General features: G+C 40.1%; 1 protein-coding gene across 3 annotated transcripts in view; it reads right to left on the bottom strand.

Annotated features, from left to right (window-relative positions):
* EMB2766 (structural constituent of nuclear pore) overlaps positions 1-23,264 on the bottom strand; it is a 72,791-nt gene that overhangs the window by 9,349 nt on the left and 40,178 nt on the right. For all 3 annotated transcript variants that reach the window (XM_087693964.1, XM_087693962.1, XM_087693963.1), the window contains exon 7: positions 2,633-2,736. In XM_087693964.1, the coding sequence (XP_087550090.1) occupies positions 2,633-2,736 (104 nt within the window). The remainder of the gene's footprint in view (positions 1-2,632; positions 2,737-23,264) is intronic.

Here is a 23,264-nt window from a genome sequence, read left to right as displayed (position 1 = left end):
GTAGCTGACAAGAGTAAGCAGCTGACATGAGCAATAAACAAGGCAATCCTAAGGAAGCTGGTGATACTTGGACTGATTGGCTATGAGTTTGTGCAGGTTAATCTATTCGTCTTCTTCTTCTTCTTTTTCTTTTTCTTCTATAACAAGCCATGGAGCTCATGTGTGCCTTGCAAGCTATGGAGGATAAAGCTCATGATGGGGAGAGAGAGAGAGAGAGAGAGAGAGAGAGAGAACTCTTGCAAATACACAACAAGCTAAATGTATTCATGTGATAGTTTGTGATGAAAGTACAAGTAATAGGGCCTCAATATGTAAGTTGACATATCCACCTACATGTTTGGCCCTTATTTAATACTAACTGATGTAAAGAGTGTTCACACCTAAACATGCACTTTTACACACAATAACGTGTGTTCACATGCTGGAATAAGTAAATCTAACAAATGCTACAAATGATAAGTGTTTACTAAAAATGATAAGTATTGAGCAAAATGACAAGTGCAAAGTCACTTATCACTTTGAAAATGACATGTGTCCTATTCTAGATCCTACATGCCACTTTTCTAGAGAAAAGAGCTTCTAAACTTTCTCCTCTAAAAATCTCTCAAATGGTTAAGAAATTTGAGATAGTTGCTAAAGAAAAAATCATTTCTTGCAAAATTTATGAGGCTTTGACAACAACAAAATTTTCATTTGAACAACTTCCAAAACTAGCAATCTCCTTAATTTTAAAAGTCGCCAAATTTGGAGTTAAGAGAGCTTAATTGTATAAGGCCACTAGTTTATGGCTTGTTTCTTTGACCATGAGCGTTTGGTTTCGCTTTCCACTCACTCATTATACAAGCTTCTAGTCAATGTGACCACCAAGTAAAAAAGTCCTAGACATCAAGGCTTTTTTGTCAATTCAACCACCCGACTAAACTTTTGATTCCTCTTGGGCATTGAAGATGACCCAAATATAATGATAAGACATTCTAGCCATTGGTCGTTCTTGTATGAAAAGATAAACATTTGACCGAATTTTTAAAATACTCAAATAAGATACTAATCACCTTTTAAGGTATATGAGCATGAAATTAATTCGAATCAATGAGTCAATACATCTTAGTAATAGTTCATCCATTTATCCTAAATATATGGTCAAGCGATAATGCTCTCCATTTCTCCATACCTAAGGCCATTGCTAAGGAAAGCAATCATTTACAAGCAAGAAACCTTGGACATCAACCTAGATGCTCATAATACATCCCCAAACCATTAGATCACTAGATGTGAATGCACCCTAAGAACTAAGGGTATTATAGTATGGATACAACCTAAAAGCTAGGGTAGTTAAACAGCCCTATCAAAACAACACAATGACTCATTTATATGACATCCTATGTAATCACCACATTTAAACTCTAGACCCTATGCAGCTCCATCCACATATCAAGATGGGCCAGATAACAAACCTTGTCATGGAGGATTAGTCCAATATCTGCTAATACTCTCAATAACCACCATTCTAGTGCTCTGTCATCCATAGCAACCAAACATATCAAAAACATTTAGAAATGAAACGTCAAAAAATGTGTTTCATAAGAGAGGGTAAAATAAGAAATATGGATTTTTTTATATAGGGATTCTTAATAGTTTTGACTAGGGAAAGAGGTTCTAAACATCTATGGAACTCTCCCTTAAACAAAAAATGGCCAATTGAGCTCGAGTGACAATAGAGTCAATTGAGAATAATAGGTTACATATGTATGGTTCATTATTGACTTGTCACTTATATTAAAGTTAGTCTTTGAAGCTATACTATGGTTTTGAACTCAAACATTATGATTCATGCATATCATACAAAGAAAATTGAAATTCAATGTGAACTGAGTCAAGTTGCAACATCATGATTCTCATTTCAAAACAAACTAACAAAATGTCAAAATCGCAAATGAATTATAATATATTATAAATAACTCATAAATGAGACTAAAGTCGTATAATATTCAACTCTCAAAACAAGAATAGATACTTAAGTCCAATAACTAAACAAAATCACAAAAAAATCAATCTCTCATCCAAAATCTTGAACCCTCACGAGTCATTGCACATCATCATCATCATATTTAACATTTCCCAATAGTTTTTGTCAAAAAAACCATGTTTTGGGTTCCAACTCACCAACACAAAAAACCACCCACGTTTTTTCCACTCAAAAATGTTTTGTACTTTAAGAAATGTTTCGTAAGTTTCAAATTTAAAGAAACGCGTTTCTTAACTGCCATGTTGTCATCATCTCTCCCTCCCTATAATATCCAAGGGACTTAATCATGGATCTAGGGTAGCTTGAGCAGTTATCTGTAGCAACTTCTCTAACCCCTCGATTTGAGGGCCATGTGCTATGGTGGATCTAGCAGTTATCTGTGGCAACTTGTCTAACCCCTCGATTTGATGGCCATGTGCTAAGGAACCATCTGCTTTGTTGAGTCACCTAACTCATTTTCTAAAATGTTTGGGTCCAATGAAACAAAAGAAGTCTCTATTAACTTTGTCTCTTCTACTATGTTCCCACATGAAAGCAATATCCCAAAATGAGAACATTTAATAAGCCTTGGACCAAATAACTACACCTACTTGCTATGCCACTTACATCGTATCTCTTATAGCAGAAGACTCGTCCTCAATAACATTCACTCGTTCCTCATCGTAGAATTTAGTTGCCTCCGCCTCCATGCTTTCAAGAGCTTGTTCAACCTAAAAAAATCCACCAAGTACAAGTTCTTTAACAGTGAATGCAATCCATTATCCAATCATCCATTAAAACAACATACATATGCAAAACAATCTACATTATCAAATCATTAACCAAAGCAACAAACATCAACAAAAGAATTTGAATCTATTTATTTGTGAAAACAAAGATGTCAATCCTAGAAAGAAACATTGGTAAGCTCAACAATGAATATATTGGACAAACGTATAAATACAAGGGCTTTCACTAATGGCTATGATTCTACCTTCATAAATTATTACAAAGGATTTTTCATAGCAAGTATGAAATGGGTTTGATAGGGTTCACGTGAGTTTCGTAAAACATTAAAACAAGTTTCATTCAAGATGGAAAAAACTATACACCTCCATATTTACATGCAAAATATATGTGACTTGATGACATAGTAAACATTGATTGATTCATGATTATATATAATACAAATGCACATTTAGCATAACATCAAGATTTATATGCATATTAGCTCATTATCCATGACCAACATTAACTTTATATATAGAAGAAGCATAGATGGACAACTACTCAAAAACAAAATCTTTGCAATTAATATCAATCTTTAATAATAATCCATGTTAGCATATCGAATGAATCCAAGACGACCTAATCAATAGTTCAAAACCATTTTTTGGGGTAGAGCTTCTATAGTTTCTTCACTTTAGTTAGGGTTTTGCACTAGTAGCACTAAAAAGGGTTTGTGTCCTCATTCTGGTCATTTTATCAATAGGAACCCACATAATTGTGCGCCATCCTAGACACTTGAGGCCTATAAATAGATGGTCTCTCCATTGACTCTACACCTCTCTTCAATCATTCTCTATTCGTCTTCTTTCGTCACTCTGACATCCTTCTCTTCTCTCTCCAACCTCTCCACTACCCTCGCACCCCATCAGGTGGACATTGTGGCTTGTGGTGGACATCAATCTCCCTCCTTCAACATGACGACCATATATCTCACCCTGGCATCATCTAACCATCTCTCTCACCTTGGCATCATCATAGGCTATCCCACACCTCGCATTTGTCAACTTGGAAGCTTCCCTTACCTTGGCGTCTGTTTTCTCCAACTTGGCATCAGGTTACTCCACATAGGTATTAGTCTTCTTGAGCTGGTTTCATCATCCACCTTGCGCTTGCATTATGTGGAGACTCTCCACCAGCAAATGTCAACTCCCATTCTCCTAGCATCACCTTGGCATCTACATTTTGCAATTTGGAGTCTTTCCCCTTGCCTAGTGTCACATCCTACAACCTAGCATCAACAATCTTGCACCTGGCAACAGCTTCCATATCCTGGCATCAATGACACTATATGTGTTTGCAACTCTTCTCCATCGAACATTTGCATTTTCAGTATTTTGACTTTTGGGATCTACGTTTGCAACCCACGTGTAATATTTCCATGCAATAAAAGTTAGTTGGTTAGTTTGAAAGTTAGTTAGTCAATTAATAAGTTAGTAAGATTACTAACTAAAGACTAACTAAGGTAAAAACTGACTAGCATTAATAGTTAATAATTTTCATTCAATTAAAAATATATTTTAAAAAATCGAGAGTCATAAATCTGACATTTTTATCGGATTGATAAGGACCGTAGCCACCCTTCACGAAAAGTACAATGTGAACGGGACTTATGAGCCATATTAATCACTAGTATTAATGTGTATAGTTTAAATGGTCCAAAAATATTAGATTCTTTTGGGGGGGCCGGGGGGGGGGGGGAACTATTATATTTTAGATATTATCCTAAAAAGATAGAACTAAAAGTCATTTAAAAGAAAAGACAAGTGATGTTTTAGTTAGTTTTGGAGATTTTATAAAAAGAGAAATAAAGAAAAGTGACTGGCAAGATCGCGCGCGCTGCGATCGCAGTCTACAGGCAATAGACAGCACTTCGAACAGAGAAAAGGAGTGAACTAAGAGCTTTCTAACCAAGTGTCTTGGTGTTTTACCCCCCTTTTGAAGCCAATGCAACCATCAGATTTATGATCTGAGCATCAGATCACTAACTCTTCTAAGAGTCCCTCCACTCTTGTTCTCAGACTTATCCCCTCCTCTCTAATTCATTATAAATATGAGGCATGGGGAGGCACAAGGGAACATAAGGAGACCCCGAAAGGTTGCAAGAGAGAGGGAGAGAGTATACCCCTCCAAGAAATTGTGAGAGAGCGAGAGAGAGAGAGAGAGAAGAGTTACCCCGAGAGGCTGCACAATTTCCCTCTATCTCGATCCTCGATTTAACCATCTTCTCTTATGCTCTTCCATCTCGAATCTATTCCACCTTCTTAATCTCTTGAGTCTACTTGTGGACGATGGCCTCCAAGCAAAGAATGTCACGTGCAGATGACAATCCTACAACCAGCAACAGAGCTTCGGGCGAAGGCATCACTGTCAATCAAATTGCGGTACCGATCGTAAGTAATATATTTTCAAATTGATAGATGCTTGTTTTAATGCTCACAAGAGATACATTAGGCTCCGTACCTTGTGGTGCTAGAATAGGTCATTGAAAAGGATAAATCGCATCTCAAATATTCAAAGATGAAGTTTGTGAAGTGCTTGTATCAAAGGGAGTTAAATTGCACCTAGTTGCTATGTGATGAATCCACGCATAGCATAAGCAACATATGGGACACTAAAGTATTGAGCATCGATGAGTCTTTGATTAATCTTTACCGAGGATAATATTGTTTAAAGTTCGCAAATGCATATACACGGTACATACATGGGAGAGATTATGTAAACTTTGCATCGATAACATGAGACTCCTTGCCTTGGAAGAAAGGAAGATAAAGCCAAGAAAAAAATGTTGCGTAGTAGGAAATTGCTAAAAGACAATTGTCACTTAGAGAAGAGGCATAAATGCTCTTGCTAGATTGATTAATTTGCATTGGAATGATAGAACTTACGTCATGTATAGTATTGGAACCTTTAGAATATGCCTTAGGCTAAAGGAGGGAATATTAAGTAAATTCTACTCTTTGGCCCCAAGGGGGAGAGTGAATATGAGATGGAATTATTGTCGCGTCTATTATTGTATTGTTTGGAAAAAATACAATTAGTTTTGTTGGTTGATTGAACAACACTCTAAATGTTTTTCTTTCAATCAAGGGATTGTTGCATTGTGATTTGGATAAATATTCCAAGGCTTGTGTTGATGGCAAATGCATGGCAGGGGTCTGTAATGACAAGTTGCCATGGGAATAAAGGAATATTTTTCTAGAATATGATATTAGGGCTGATTGCTTTGATTGTGCTTGAATTTTAATTGGATTAATTAAGAAATGATATTTTGCACGCGTGGATCATTCCCAAGATCACATCGCGGATTATCTCGAGAGGGCACTGCTCGATTCACAGGCCGATGGTTGAGTGGTGAAAAGGCCAACCACGGAAATGGCATCTCACTCCTAGACCGCTTGTGGGTCAGGTGGAGCTCTGGACACCCCTTGCCTGTCCAGAATGGAGTTGGAGATCCACGTGAGTCCAACGTCTGGGACGTTGGAAGATCCTATTCTAGATAAAGGATGGAAATTTCGGTGCCATGAGATTTGGACCAGGTACTTCTGTTGGACAGAAGGGATACATAATTCTCATGTATGGGCAGGAGACAAAGATTAACTTAAAAATAAGTTAAGGAACTTGTTTGATAAAAGGACTGCTTGTTTTGTTTTTCTGTATGTGTTGTAAATTACGTGAATGAACTCTGTGCCCTAAAAGGCTTAATTAATGAAGGTGATTTTAAATGTCGCACATAAATGTGGTAGGACCTAATTAGACAACTAAAGCTATCGAGAAAAGTGCGGTGGACATGACTTGGGTCCGTCCTACGGAAGGGTGGTTCCGGTTAGCTGGGAACTTTTCTCAAAAGACGTAATAACGAAACTGTGAAGACCTAGAGTCAGTAGAGTTAGAATTCCGATTTATGTTATTTTAGGTGAGCGGAATGAGACTATGCCTTATGGGCAGAGAGGTTGAGCTTCGCATCCCTCTCGTTTCCCATTCTCCATGAACCAAGTGCAGCATAAATCCGCTTCGACTCTGTTGTTCCTACACAAAGTGGTTCATCTGGAGCTCGACGCTAGCTACTTCCTAGAGACTTGGCTGATAGGAAAGAAACCTTGACTTCAGGTCGGTCCTTAGTGGGAACGGCCTGATACTTCCGCTTGGGGACAGACTCGAGAAGACCTAGATCGCAAACCCCGTGAGATTCCTTGCGAGTGCCAGGTGGCGCTTTCTAGACTCCCCTCCCGATGGGCTGCTAAGACGTGTCCCACAAGTGGACAAGCGGACACGTTACACCAAGCGAACCTCCTAGCATTCGAGGACTACGATTTGCTCCCTTGACTGTCGGTGATTATCTTTTTCATCCCTAACGGCATCAAAGGATTGTGCTTTGCTCTCTCGACATCTATCCTTCACCTTCCACTGATTACTTCAATACCGCAGTATCCAAATGAGGCAAACAAGACATTGCAGTCATCTCTCAACTTCAACTCCACTATATCAACTTTTCTTCTCATAGCATGATTCAGTACATCATCATCGTGTTTCTCTTTTGTATATGAGTTCCTCTTCTTTTTCAATGTTTGTTGTACACACTCTGTTTCTCCCCACAAACCCTACTATCTCTAGCACCATCACATATCTTGACATGGTATCAGAGTGCAAGAGCTCAAAGAGCTAAAGACCCTGTTCTCCAAAGAAGGCAAAGACAAGCTGCACGTTCAACATTATCTACTGATTTGCCCCTTCATTTTCCCTACACCGGGAGATAGAGATACTCTTTTCTTTCTCTGCCTCCCACCTTGCCTTTTAGAGGTTGATACTCTGATGCTATGACTTCTCCACAAACAAGGGACAAACCACTAGGTGCTCCTCTTCCGACATCACCGAACCTCCCACTTATGCTTATCGATATGGACCTTTGCTCCCTAGACCGCTAGAGGATATGCATCTACCCCAGACATTCGTTTTTCCACATCTCCCTTCGAGGCCACAAAGTTCATTCTGCACCAACTTTTAGATTTTTATGCTCAAGGAAATAAGACGCATACAATGCACCCTAAGTCTTCACAAGCAACAAGGGGATCATCAAACACCATAGCCTCCTCGTGACCACTACAATATGCTATGAAGGTTACTCCTATTTCTTCTAGGCTTTCAAGGATGCCACCTCAACCACCCGTGGTTTTGCAATCCGCTCCACCAAGATACAATGATTGTTGGATATCATCCCCTCGATAATTAACTCATTCGAGAGAAAAATGATTGTTCACCGCCTTCCATTAGCTCGGCTCTATAGTCTACTCCATTCAAGATACAGTGGTAGGACACCACCTTTCATTAACTCAACTCCATAGTCCACTCCATTGAGAGATATTGTTGCCTGCCCTTGGCTCAACATGATCCTCACCTTTTCCCACCCTCGACTGCTTAGGTTCGAGAAGCCAACTCTAGGAGTTCTTCGACATCTTCGACATCCCAAATACCTTCTTCGACATGACCGATGGCACCTCTTTCATCATTAGATAATTCAGAGTCCATGATCCATGAGTTTTTAGATTCCCTATCTCTCGCAAAGGGGGATTTAGAGAGGGAAATACTCTCTTTGCCCTCAAAGGGCTACCTACTCAACATGAAGTTTTTACCCACCACTTACTCTTTGGGAGGTTGCCTTCAAGCAGTCATTTCTCTTATCGATACCCAAGATCTTTAGATACCATCTAGCTCGAGGCCTTAGAGATTCGTGACTTCGTGACAAGGCCTTCGAATTCGTACAAACATGGAGCGACAAAGCTTGTGGCTTCTCTCCCGAGGTGGAGTCATATTCTGCAGTTCATCCAATCTATTGTTTCTTACTGTAGGTTTCCTTTCAAGTGGAAATCTTGGGTCTCCAAGATCCTCTACATCTTCATTGTATCTCTCTTTGCTCCTCTTCCTTCATCCCTTTTTGGGCCAAAGAGTAGATGTTGAGAAACCACTTCTTCGGTTTCTTCACTTCACTTAGGTTTTCACACAGACAACCCTAAAAAAGACTAGTGTCCTCATTCCTGTCACTTTATCAATGGGTGCCCATATAGTGGTAACCCATCCTAGACATCTAAGGCCTATAAATAAGCCGCCTCTCCATTCATTCTACACCACTCATAAGTCAATCTCCACTCTTCTTTCACCACTCCGATATCCTTCTTTTCTCTCTTCAGCCTCTCCATTGCCCTCACACCCCTTCGTGTGAACAATGTGGTTCGTGGTGGGAATCTCTCTCTCTCCTTCATTATGGCGACCATCACTCACCATGGCACCATCATAGGCTGTTCTACACCTTGCATTTGGCAACTTGGAAGCTTAACCCACCTTGGCATTAATTTTCTCTAGCTTGGCATTAGGTTTCTCTACACATGCATCAATCTTCTCCAGCTCACGTCATCATCCACTTTGTGTTTGCATCATCTACAAGCTCTCCACCAACAAGTGTTAGCTCCCATCTTACTGGCGTCAACCTGACATTTGCGTTTTGGAGTTTGGAGTCCTCCCCTCTACCTACCATCCCATTCTACAACCTAGCATAAGCAATCTTACACCTAGCAACATCTTCCACACCCTAGTGTCAATGATCCTATTTGCATTTGCAACTCTTATCCATCAAACATTTGCATCTTCGGCATTCTAGCTTCTGGGATCTGCATTCACAACCAAGGTCATCCTCCTGGCATCTAAGGACTACGCTTCACTCCTTGGACTACTGGTAATCATCTTCTTCATCCTTTGCCGACATCAACGGACTATGCTTTGCTTCCTGGAGAGCTATCCTTGACCTTCCAATGATTACTTCAATAGCCCACAGCTCGGAGGACCACCTTTCGCTCCCTTCATTGTGCGGATTCCCACATGTGCTATTGCTTGTGTCAAATAGGACACTACAATCTTCTAGGCTTTGGCTCCATTGTATCAACTTTTCTTCTCATAGCATGACTCAAAGCATCATCATCATATTCGTGTATTTCTGAGTTTCTCCTCTTTTAATGTTTGCCATACACACTCTATGTTTGTTTCTCTGCACCGTTGCATATCTTGACATAAAGTACCTATTCATATATTTAAGAAATACCCACATATAGAATGAGTTTAATAACCTTATAACGCATTTCTTGGCAACTGTCTACCTTTATAATAGTCCCATTAGTTTGAACACTACTTACAATGCTATGAGAGAGTGCAACGGAAGAGAAACACGAACATGGAGAGAAAGAAAAAGAGAGAGACAACGAAAGAGAAGAAAGATAAGTGATAATATGCACTGAATCTGAAATGAATACTACATGCAAAAGGAAAGAGAGAATGGACTGATCAGTCTCTGCTCACAACCCACATTGTCAATAAGAGCACCGAATCAAGCTGAAGACGATGGCAGAACCAACGATGGAGAAGTATGTAGGAGACGGAGTGTACTCCACAACCTGCAGAAAGAGAATATGATTTGCCCAACCAAGTGACTGCTATAAATAGCTGAAATCCTTCCAAACTGGTCGTCTAGTCTGTCCGACAACATTTAATGCAGTTGACAGTCTGCAGCAACAAAATAATGTGAAAATGCTGACGTTGCCACTCTAGGAAAAAATCCCAGCATCCTGGAGCAAAATTGCTGATTGGCAGACCAGCACTGACTGGCGCCTAACTAGCAAACACAAGTAATGAAGACTAATTGTGCACAAGTGGAAGAAATGTACATAAAACTTAAAGGAAACGTAGTCAGAGCTCCAATGTCTCCATCAAACTTTGACACATCTCACAACCAGGACATGACAAATTGACATAAATAAAATAAGTAAGATAATACCCCCTCTCATGTCGTGGGAGAGCCTGAAGACCTAACAATCTCATGTAATGAAGCATAGAAGCCTTGGGCAAAGGCTTCATGAAAAGATCCACTACATTTCCCGCTGGAGGACACTAGGCCACTACAAGCTCGAAATCCACAATCCACTCCCGTACATAATGATACTGCACCTCGATGTGCTTCATGCAAGCATGAAACATAGGATTCTTTGCCAAAGTTAGGGCACTCTGGTTATCCACACGTAGTTGACTAGGTCCTACCTTTGAAAAGCCAATTCCACCGACATCCGACGGAGCCAAACTACCTCCATAGTTGTAGAACAAAGGGCATGGTACTTTACCTCTATAGAAGAAAGTGCCATGGTAAGCTACTTCTTATTGCTCCATGAGATAGCTCCCGATCCTAGGGAGAAAGCGTAACACGTAGTGGACCATCTCAAATCCACATCACATGCCCAATCGAGTCACTCCATCCAAAAGAGTGACCCCTCTTTGTACATGTTCCCATAGAATCTAGTCCCCTATAAATAGCACAAAATGCACAAAGCAACTCTCCAGTAAGCCTCCGTAGGAGTCTTCATAACAGAAGACAACAATGCTACCTGTAACCAGCCTTCCTTCCGTGGATGGCACGGAAGGGTGATAAATCCCTGATTACAACTTTATTACAATAGCAAACAATTAATGCAAATCTGAAAATACAAATTTACCTACTACTCATCTTGGACAATGCACACCTGATTGGCTCCAAAATTGGCACCCCTTTCCGTATTTCTTTAGCTTTATTGAACAAGAAGTTGATTTACAATGGGATTCTCCCGATCCCCTTTGCAATCCAAACTCCCCTTGCTTTCCAAAGTAACCAGCAAGTCTTCAATCTATTTTGCCTCTTGATTCGGACACTTAATTGGCCTTCACCCACTTCATAGACGATGGAAATGCCCCAAATTCAATGGGGCTAGTCCTCCACCTGAATTTAGCTGAAATTCACCTTTAGCCCTGAAAAATCCAAGTCTTGGAGCTTCCAATTTTTGGCACGCTTCCCGAGGCCGCTGCTAAACGCTAATTGCTGCTCTTCAAATAAGGGTCTACAGCAAAGAAATCCAAAATTTCTCAACCTCCAAGGGTCCAAATGCTGAGATCTTCAGAGCAAGGTTGTGAAATGGCTGGGACATGAGAGAGAAAGCTGTAGAGAGAGAAAACTCAAAGTTTTATCACGGAGAATGATTGAAAATCAGTCAAATGCAGCTGCTACCCTGCCACAACAACTTGTAGACGTAAAGAACTAAAGAAAATCGGTCATTTACTGCTGCTGCCCTATCTCAACAGCCTGTAGATGTTGTCTCCTGCTGTTGATTGGTCTTCTCCTACCCTTGGCAGCCTCACAAGGTCCTCCAATTGCTACAAATCAGACCAGCAACCTCTCCTCCCTCTCTCTTGTAGGCTGAATACACTAAAAATGCCTCTCTCCAACCTCTACACACGTTTTTCAATCTTGCATGGGCATTTTTAACAAATGGCAGCCTTCCCAAATGGTTTTTTCAGCATTAGCCATAATTAAATATTAATTTTCACTCTTTAAATACTAAAAATTAATCTAATAATTATTTCAGTGCCCTGAAAAATAATTTTACTAGACAATAATTAAATTGACTAGGCAACTTTCATTCCCGAGTGTCTTTGTGCTAAATATTAATTTTTACTCTTTAAATACTAAAAATTAACCTAGTAATTATTTCCGTGCTCTGAAAAATAATGACTGACCAATAATTAAATTGGCTAGACAACTTCCATTCCCGAGTGTCTTTGTGTCATCCTTGACCATCAGATTGCCGTTAGGTACCATTAAACACCACTTTTCTAGTGTCACCAACTAACACTTATGGTCAAATGAACGATCTAGGCCAACAACTGGCACCAGATACTACCAAGTACCTGTGCAACATAACTTATAGCAACTTTTGCCTTTGACATCCCGTGATTTCTACCGGTCTCGGGCTCGTAAATTTACTCTAACCCCAATTACACCTCACATGTGCAACATTTACTTAACCATGTGATTAAAAATTATTTCACATATTAAGTGAGGTTTCAAAAATACATCTCCTCATGACAGCACTCTCCCTTGAAATCCTTGCAATCGTCCTCGATTGCACTGCCAAATGCATCAAAAGTAAAGTACTACACTGAATTTTCCAGAGGGCATCATAGTCAACATAACATTGCGCACTGTTGTTCAACCATTCCATATGCCCAACATATACTGAAAATTACCAACCGACATAACATAACATAAGACTCACAAAGAATCTCAAAAACATTGCCAGATTATCACATGACATGTCCATTTCTCATGAGCTTAACTCATTTGGCAAAACCAAACCATAGCATAACCAAGCACAAACCATGGCTAAAACATCAATGGCATCATAACATATGCCATCGTCCATGGAACTAGATATAAACCATTGGAAACTGAGCATAATCTTATCATAAACTGATCACTTATTGATCTGAGAACTAATCACAAACTGCTACAAATGTGACCCCAAACTTATTGCAAACCATTGCAAAAACTGACCAGCAATCAATGCAAAAATTGATGCAAAACTGATCCAAAAAGTGACCATAAATGGTTCTCAAGCTGATCAAAAAGCGAGCAGAATACCATTGAATATTAATGATCATACGCTGAAAACCAACATTTAATAATCAACCCTTGATTATCATTAAGTGATGCGACACCAAGCATAACCAATGCCCTACCAAGCATAACTGATTACACACTAGCATAACGGATGCAAATGTACAGTTTCAAAGCTGCAGTGAAAACCATACCAATCTACATACCAAACATAGTGACTAGTACACTGAATAGTGATCTCCTCGCAAACATATTGTTCAGCTACAGTACCCTGAATGTATGTTGAATACATTCGAGATCCACTACTTCTAGAGCTGTCCATTACTAAGGAGCGGAGGTGCTAGCTCCCTCACAAGCATCGGGTAATACTCTGGGTCTCTGCTCTGTTGAACCTAATTGAGCCCGAACTAAAGTCGGCTCTAACTGCAAAGCATCAAGGTAAAGTTCCAACAATTGAGGATGGTCTGCCAAGTCATCCTTCTCCATCCATTTAGCATCCATTGGTGAATAATTATGAAACTTCACCAAGTACATATTGGAACCCTTACCCCTGATCTTCCTCTCTTTGTGTGCCAAAATCTTCTCTGGTACCAATATTTCATCGAGCTCTTTCAACCTCCAACTGAATTTCAGCAGAGACATCCTTTGGCAGATCTCCATGAAAAGGTCTATGCAAGCTCATGTGAAAGGCATTGTGTGTCCGCCAATGTGGAGGCAATTTCAGCCTATAGCATGCATCATTGGTCCTCTCCAACACTTGAAATGGCCCATAGTATCTCATAGACAGCTTTGGATACAATCGCTCTTTGCCCTTTATCTTTTTCAGCCGTGCCTTTTCAAATTGCAACAATACATAATCACCCTCTGCAAAGTGCAAAGCACGCCTATGACAATCAACTACTCTCTTTTGCTTATCTTGTAATCTTTGAAGCGCATACTTAACCTTCTGATAAGCTGCATCCACGCTTTTCACATAGCAATCAAACTCAAAGATCTTATCTTTTGTGTGCAAAATAGGGGGTATTTTCTTACCATCCTCTACCACCTCAAACGGAGCTTTGCCCATAGAACTATGCACTATGTTGTTATAAGAAAACTCAACCAAGGGCAAATATTGCTTCCACTGTGTCTTGTGGTCTGAAATATTGCACCTCAAAAGATCTAACACAGTGGAATTTGCTTGCTCAAACTGACCATCTGTTTGCAAATGAAAGGATGATGAGAATTTCAACGTGATATCCATATTCTCAAACAGGCCCTTCCAAAATAAACTGGTCATCCAAGGATCTCGATCACTAATGATCGACTCTGGCATACCATGATACTTAAAGATGTGCTACAAAAACAATCGTATCATATGATCAGCCTTTATTTTCTTCCTCATTGGAATGAAATGGACTTGTTTGCTAAACCTGCAAATGATAGCCCATATCCCATCATTCCTTGTAGATGTCTTAGGAAGCTCAAAAATAAAGTCCATTGCAATGCTCTGCAAAGGCCTATCTGGAATAGGCAAGGGCTACAACAAATCCATCATCTTTTGCCTTTTATGCTTTATCTTCTGGCATACGATGCATGTCTTAACAAACTATTCTACATCATACCTCAAAGCTGGCCAATAAAAAAAATGCTCCATTGCCTTGACCGTGGCATCAATACCTCTATGTCCTACATACAGAGGAGCATGACTTTTAGTGATAACTCTAGGCCTTAACTGCTTCGTGAGACACAATCGTCCATGCATCATCAAAAATCCATTTCTTACACAAAGTATCCATACCTTTGGGCATTGCAAAGCTGATCATAAACATTAGCAAAGTTCGAATCAGCAACATATTGCTCTTTCATGGCATCTAGCTCAGTATGATAAACCATATTGACAGCCGAAACTGAGGTTTACGTAATAATGGATCACTTTTCCCACTCTTTCTCTAGAATCTGTTCCTCTTTCCAGCCCTATTTTTCACATTTGCCCTGATTTTCAAATTTATCTTTTTTCTCAGCCTTTGACTCTTTGACATGTGACTTGGTATCATCATCGTGGAATCCTGCATCCTTTCCACGCAGCAATGTGTCGATTATAGTAGCAGTTTCTATAAGCTGAGACATGCTGAAAAAAGTAGACTTAATGTAAAAATCTCGAATATCCTTTGGCAAACCACAAATATACGTCTCCACCTGCTCATGGAGGGGTATTGTGCGATAAGAAGTAACTGGCAGCAATGCATCCCAAAACTTCTTATTATATTGATCCTTGCAATCTTTGGAATTCAACGGATTCCAAGCTGTAATAATGTCTACTTCAAACGTACTTGTCAACCAATTTGAAGCAAACATTTGCTTAAACTGGACCCAAGTGGTAGGTGAATTCCCTTGAATAAGAGGTGTAGACCACCACTGCAATGCATTTCCCTTCAAAAATGTAGCTGCCTTGCGTATCTTAGATGTCTCTGTGAAGTTGCCTCTAGAATAGGCTGCATCCAACTGCTGAAAAAAAACAAGTGCTTTCAACCTATCTTGTGCACCACTGAAAGGCTCAAACTTCACGCTTTTGCCATCTTCATCATAGTCCTTCGACGAACCTATGGGAGTCAAGTTATCACAAACTGACTGTTGCAAAAAGGGTGCATTGGCTGTATTTGCATAAAAACCAGCACTATCTAAAGCACCTATATGACCAGCACCAAATCCTTGTGCTCCAACAGTGCTTGGGGGTGTCAATACATATCCATATGGCCCACTTTGTGCCCCAAACATCATACTCATGCTGTCATACATGGGATTCGGCATTCCACTTGCATGGGATTAGGTATCCAAGCAATGGAACCATGTAATCAGCCTTCCTTCCGTGGATGGGTGGTAAATCCCTGATTACAACTTTATTACAACAGCAAATAATTAATGCAAATCCGAAAATACAAATTTACCTACTACTCATCTTGGACAATGCACACCTGATTGGCCCCAAAATTAACGCCCCTTTTGGTATTTCTTTAGCTTTATTGAAGAAGAAGAAGATTTACAATGGGATTCTCCCGATCCCCTTCGCAATCCAAACTCCCCTTGCTGTCCAAAGTAACCAGCAACTCTTCAATCTATTTTGCCCCTTGATTCGAGCACTTAATTGGCCTTCACCCACTTCATAGACAATGGAAATACCCCAAATTCAACGGGTGGCTAGTCCTCCACCTGAATTTAGCTGAAATTTACCTTCAACCCTGAAAAATCCAAGTCTTGGAGCTTCCAATTTTTTGCATGCTTCCCAAGGCTGCTGCTAAACCCTAATTTCTGCTGCAGATTAGAATTTACAACAAAGAAATCCAAAATTTCTCAGCCTCCAAGGGTCCAAATGCTGAGATCTTCAAAGCAAGACTATGAAATGGCTGGGACATGAGAGAGAAAGCTGTAGAGAGAAAATTCAGAGTTTTGTCGCGAAGAATGACTGAAAATTAGTCAAATGCAGCTGTTGCCTTGCCACAACAACTTGTAGATGCAAAGAATTGAAGAAAATCGGTTATTTACTGTTGTTGCCCTGTCTCAACAACCTATAGATGATGTCGCCTGCTATTGATTGGTCTTCTTCTGCCCTTGGCTGCCTCACATGGTCCTCCAATGGTTGCAAATCAGACCAGCAATCTCTCCTCCCTCTCTTTTGCAAGCTGAATACACTAAAAATGCCTCTCTCTAGCCTCTAAAGACGTTTTTCAATCTTGCATGGGCATTTTTGACAAGTGGCAACCTTCCCAAATGGTTTTTCCAGCATTAGCCATAATTAAATATTAATTTTCACTCTTTAAATATTGAAAATTAACCTAATAATTATTACAGTGCCTTGGAAAATAATCTGATTGACCAATAATTATATTGGTTAGGCAACTTCCGTTCCCGAGTGTCTCTGTGTCATCTTTGACCATCAGATTAGCATTAGGTACCATTAAACGCCACTTCTCTAGTGTCATCAACTGACACTTATGGCCAAATGAATGACCTCGGCCAACAACTGATACCAGATACCACCAAGTACTTGTGCGACATAACTTAGAGCAACTTTTGCCTTTGACATCTCGTGATTTCCTCCGGTCTTGAGCTCGTAAATTTACTCTCACCCCAATTACATCTCACATGTGCAACATTTACTTAACCATGTGATTAAAAATTAATCCACATGTTAAGTGAGATTTCAAAAATACATGTCCTCATAACACCACCACAAAGGAAATACCCAACCATGTGTGAAAAAGCCAGATCAATGAACGAATAAGACATGTAATGGGTAACATCTAGTAGGAAATCTCTGGAAGTCGATAACTTGGACTCCCAAGTCCATGGGTCAAGAAATCTGTCAATACTCGACCATGTCAACATTAGATTAGGGTTCAACAACATGCACATACGCGCACTCACAAGGAACAAGTGAATAGCAAGAGAGGAGAGTGCGAGAATGTCACATCCACTATATGAGAATAATATGAAAGTGCAATCTCTAAGGTACTAATTATCCCACCTACTGATGGGTGTTCACACAAAGAAAAAATCCTTCTCTAGCTAGATAGTAAAAAGTGCTCATGGATAAGGGAGAAATCATAATAGAACTTTGGAGGAACAAAATGAGTGTAACAAACCCCCCTCCAATGAATGATGTGAACATATACAAGGAATAGGCAGATCAATCTCCAAATGGTATTAAGCCTAAAACCTTGCAAAAGGCTTCAAACTTCTCTCTAGAGTAACCTTTTGTAAAGGTATCTACCAAGTTGTCATGTATAGGGACATAAACTAAGTCAATCTTCCCTACATGGAGCCGCTCTCTCTGACATGATGATAATGCATCTCAATATGCTTAGTGCGAGCATGAAAAATCAGATTCCTCGCAACTCACTCTGACTGTCAATATAGATAAGAGTGGGTGACTACTCTTCCACACTAAGATCTAAAGAGACGTTTGAGCCATACACATTCCAAAGTACCACATCTCTACTAATGGTACAAGCGATACCATTTACTTTTTGCATAGTGGCCAATAAAAATGCATTTGACAACCTTATCTTCCAATTTATGTCTCTATGGCTCTGGCACCAAAGCATATGCCAAACAACCCAAGACATGAATATGTGACCAAGCCTCATAAGGCATACATTTAGCCAATGCTTTAGTGGGGCTATGATTTGGCACATACACTATACATGTAATAGCATCAATCCAAAACTTTGGGGCAACTTATTGTGTAAAAGCATATGACGTGCTATTTCCATCAAAGTGTGCTTTCTTTCAGCTACACCATTTTGTTGAGGTGTGTAAGCCATAGAACATTGATGTGTAATGCTACTTTTTTCATCCAAAGTGGAGTTCAACTCTTGTGACATGTATTTCTCCCCTCGATCTATACAAAGTGTAATCAGTTTGCATCCACTATCATTCTCAACCAAGGCCAACAAAGTTTTAAAGCATGCAAACACTTCTAATTTGTGCTTGAAAGCGTATGCCCAACAATGACGGATCATGTCTTCAATGAAGGTAACAAAGTAAAAGTATCCTTCAATTGATTTGACAAGCATGCATCCATAAAGATCACTATGCACAAGCTGTAATTTCTAATCAGCATGCATAGATCCACCTTTGGAAAGTGAAGCACAATGCATTTTGCCTAGTACACAACTCTCACATACATTGTGAGCGGGTGCTTTTAACTGAGCATGCCATAACTCAATGTCATTCACAAAGCACTATACTTTTGCTTTTTAGGCAAAGCAAACTGCCATATTTAAGATTACCAAACCGAGCATACCATAACTCAATGTCATCGACAATGGTGACATCAACCTGTAATACATCCTCCAATGCTCTTCTCTCACATAAATCAAGCTCATAGAGTCCATCGTACTATGTACCAATGACAATGAGGTCATCCCCATCACTATTGTCATAGACATTGCATTGATCCATGTGGAATTTAACCAAAAAGCCAACACATGCAATGGTTGACATTGAAAGTAAATTTTTCTTTATAATGGCACATGCAAGACCTTTTCAAGCATGCTAGTTTTTCCATCTACTACAATAGTGGGAATTTGGCCAATAGCTTGAATTGCATACGAAGCATTATTTGGACACACAATGGATCCACCCTTTTGTGCATTTGCATATGATACAATCAAGTCACAAAAGGATGTTATGTGCTTGGAAGCTCTATTGTCAAAATACAATGTGCTGCAAAGCTTGCTAAATGTGCGGTTGCATCCTTCGTATTTGTTGAATTCTCAACCAAACTCGTGCCCAATTGTTTCCTCTTTTCACTTGCCCTACTTTTTTTGCATTCTTTAATAACATGACCCTTTTTCTACAATAATTACATCTCTTTTTCTTAGCACCGTCCTTCTCAATCCTTCAAGAGTCCATGAAAAAAACTGGTTTGCCTTTACCCTTTGAGTTTGAGTTTGAGTTTGAATTCTAATGGTTGGCTACAAATACTTGATTGTCCGTACTTATATTAGAGGGATTCACCCTTGTTTGTTCTTCTTGCAATATAAAAGACACCAATGCATCAAATGTATATACATCGGCATCTCTTTTTGCAAGTAAGCGAAGTGTAGGGGCAAAACTCTGATAAGTATGAGGTAGACCAACCAAGTCTAATACAAGAGAGGCAATTTTTTCATCTATATATGCAAGCTTCTCTGTGATATCCTGACATGCGTAACATATGCATCCACAAAATCACCCTATGTCATGTGCTCCATCGCAAGTTGTTCAAGCAAATAGGCTACATGAGCCTAATTGCACACCTAATACAACCAAGCAAGTTTATCCCAAGCATCCTCAATCATTGTGCACAATCAAATATTGTAACGTGCCCACTAGTATCATCCAGGATACGTCTTAGCAGTCCATCGGAAAGGATGTCTAGAAAGCTCCGCCCGGCACTCCCATGGAATGTTACGGGGTTTGCGATCTAGGGCTTTTCACGTCTGCCACGTAGCAGAAGTATTCTGGCCGTTCCCACTTATGATCGACCGGAATTTGGGTTTTTCTGATTGGTCATTTCCTAACAGCAACTAGCGTCAGACCCAAGCGAACTACTTTACGCAAAAACGCCAGGTCCGAAGCGGATTCACGCTACACTTGGTTCAAAGAGAATGGGAAACAAGAGGATGCAAAGCTCAAACTCTCTGCCATAAGGCATAGTCCCATTCCGTTCCCCCTAAAACAGCGTAAATCGGTAAAGACATAACTCTAGACCTTCGCTTTCGTTGTTCGTGTCCTTTGACGATCATCCTGCTGTTCTTCGAGATTTAAGAAAAGTTTCCGGCCAACTGGGACCACCCAACCGTAGGACGGACCCATGGCCCATCCTCCGCACTTTCCTCGGTTTGTTTTAGTTATGTAATTATCTAACACATTAATTTGGACATGTAACAATCAGCTTCTTTAATTAAACTGTTAAGCATTGGTTCCTTCACGTAATCTTATCACGTGACATAGAAAAACAATATCAGACAAGTTCTTTGTTAATACATCATCATATTTATCTTTGAAATACAAGGAGTTCCGCCCGTAGGCTTGTCCATAATCCGCCCGAAGGCTATCCAGTAATCCACAGGGATCACTATTCCAAGCTTCCGCCCGTAGACTAGTATGCGGGCCTCGAGATCCAATCCCGAGTCACGTTAGCCTCTTGTGCAGGACCCGGAAGGCGAGGGATTTACGGCCAGAGCCCCCCCTCGCACCCAAGCGTCCTCCTGCTCCAAGTAGAGCTTAACGGAGAGACCTCTCGCGGCGGGTTCGGTCCACGTTCCCGGCGCGGTCAACAACCCCCTTGGTTATGGTCAGGCAGGCAGTCGGGGGTAACTGAAGCTGCCTCTCCCTTCAAGCCTTCAACCTGAAGTATAGATATTCATTTAATTTGTAATTCATAAATCAAACAGTGCTCTAAAATCTCTAGCAAGCATAAACATTTCCATTAACCGATCCTGTTGTTGGCAAACTGCTAAGGAATGATTCTTTCCTTTCGAATGAATCAACACTCGTTCCAGGGTGTCTTGCAACTTGGCAAGATCCCTTATATTCTGGGTTAGGGCGTACCCTATTAACCCAACTTGGTCAACTTTAAAGTTCATTGGATACTTTAGTTTCTGGTTTTTTTAACCTTCCTTACTTAGAACGATATCAAAGAATAAATCCTTTTGCAAGATAACTTCTGTAAGGATCCGCCATCCTTGTTAAGGGTATTTAACCTTTCTTCTTGTGAATCAATCACAAGACCATATGACTTCGCACTTGCTACGCAAGTCCTACATCGTAATATACGATGAAACAATCCGTTTTAGTATCTTTAAGCTGAGGTTTGTCAGACCTAGAATCTCTTTTTAAGAACCTCAGGGACAAACCCTAGTTCTTTTACATTTACGACTTATTGACTCTACAATCAAGGAAGGTAGGCAAGTATTTAAGGTATAAACGTTTCTTGGATTTAAATCATTCTCAATGCATATTTCACAGCATAGGTATTTCTAAGTTTATATTAATTCGGTTAACTTTTAGAAGGTAATATCGAGATCACCTCGGCACGATTTGTTATCTACGTGACGATTGATTTTTCACTCCTAAACTTTATTGCTTCGAGGTTAGGTAAATTCAATTAATCTTCATTTTTTCCTTGCGAACAAAACTCATGCCCAATAAACAATCTTTCCCTTGCTAAGATATGCAGTTAGCAGTGATAACTTCCTAGAGTTTAAACAACATAAGAAACCTTTCATGAATTTCATCTTCTATGATGATTTGTTGAAAAAAATAGGAGTTAATGGTGCAAGATGCAATTTTTATACCTTCAAGATTCAGCCGAAATATACTACTTTAGTGGGTAAATAATCTTGCTCATAATTTGTTTCAATGCATAATGCTATTTAAAGGAAAACTATGTTTTATACATTATCCATTTTGCATGTTCAATTAAACTAAATTCCTTCATTGTAAATAACTAGGACAAAATATATCTTATCCTAACAATTCATCTTTCATGATTGAATTAAAACCGATATAAAAACCAAAAAGGAAAAACTTGGTTTTGGGGTGAGATATCCACATGGATACCGGGAGATGACCCTCCCGCAACAGCTACTTGGACATTCTTAGGCGGCATCACAGTTATAATTCTTCGAACGTGAAGGCAGCTTTACACTCCGTTTCAAAATTCCACCGCCGCTTCAATACTCTTCTTCTTTCTTTCGAAGCAAGGAGCCGTTACGGGATTAACCACGAGAAAGGAGTAACAAGACCTTTAAGGTCTTAACTTCTTCGGAGAGGAAAAGGTTTATAAAGCCTTTTTAAAAAAAGCCGTGGAACTTGCGAGGGAATGGGTGCTTAAATCTTAGATGGGAGTATAAACCCACTTGGAGAAGGCTTGTGGAAGCCCACAAGGAAGGATTAAGAGGCTTGCAATATGAAAGGGCTTATAGGACCCTAAGGCATTTCGTGGGGAAAGACCACGGGGAGGATTTTTAAATTCCAGGGAGGGTGGAAAAATAGGTTATAAAACCCTTCAAGAGGAAAGCTTATTAAAACCACGGAGGGGCTTAATGGTTTTTGAGGCCAAGGGGAGAGGGGACTATGGTGGCTTAAACATGGGCTGGGGTTTAGTGGCTCTACGGGAAGGAGTTAAGGGTTTAAAAAAACCCGGGGGGCGTGGGTGTGGTTCCAAGGGAAAGAGGGCTTAGGGCCTCTTAGAAGCTTTAGAGCTTCAAAACCGGGGGGGGGAAAGAAAGAAATAATGGGGACACAGGGGGAATAAAAAGGGGCTTAGGGGGGTGTGTTAAAAAGGAGTATGAGGGGGGGGTGAAAGGGTAAAAGGAATATAAGGGGAGTGAAAGGGTAAAAGGGATATAAAACGGGGGGGTTGGGTGGGTGAAAGGATTCTAAGGTATAGAAAGGGGGGCTTAAGGAGCGCCCCCTTAGAAGCTTCTGTAGCAACATGGTGGGGGGGGGGGGGAAGGGAGGGGTTTTTCGGATGGTGAC

This window comes from Lygodium microphyllum, chromosome 15 (genome assembly GCF_053477565.2).
Source record: "Lygodium microphyllum isolate KBCC chromosome 15, Lygodium_microphyllum_v1.1.10, whole genome shotgun sequence".
NCBI classification, from domain to species: Eukaryota; Viridiplantae; Streptophyta; class Polypodiopsida; order Schizaeales; family Lygodiaceae; genus Lygodium; species Lygodium microphyllum.
This window is presented reverse-complemented; position numbering and strand designations above follow the sequence as displayed.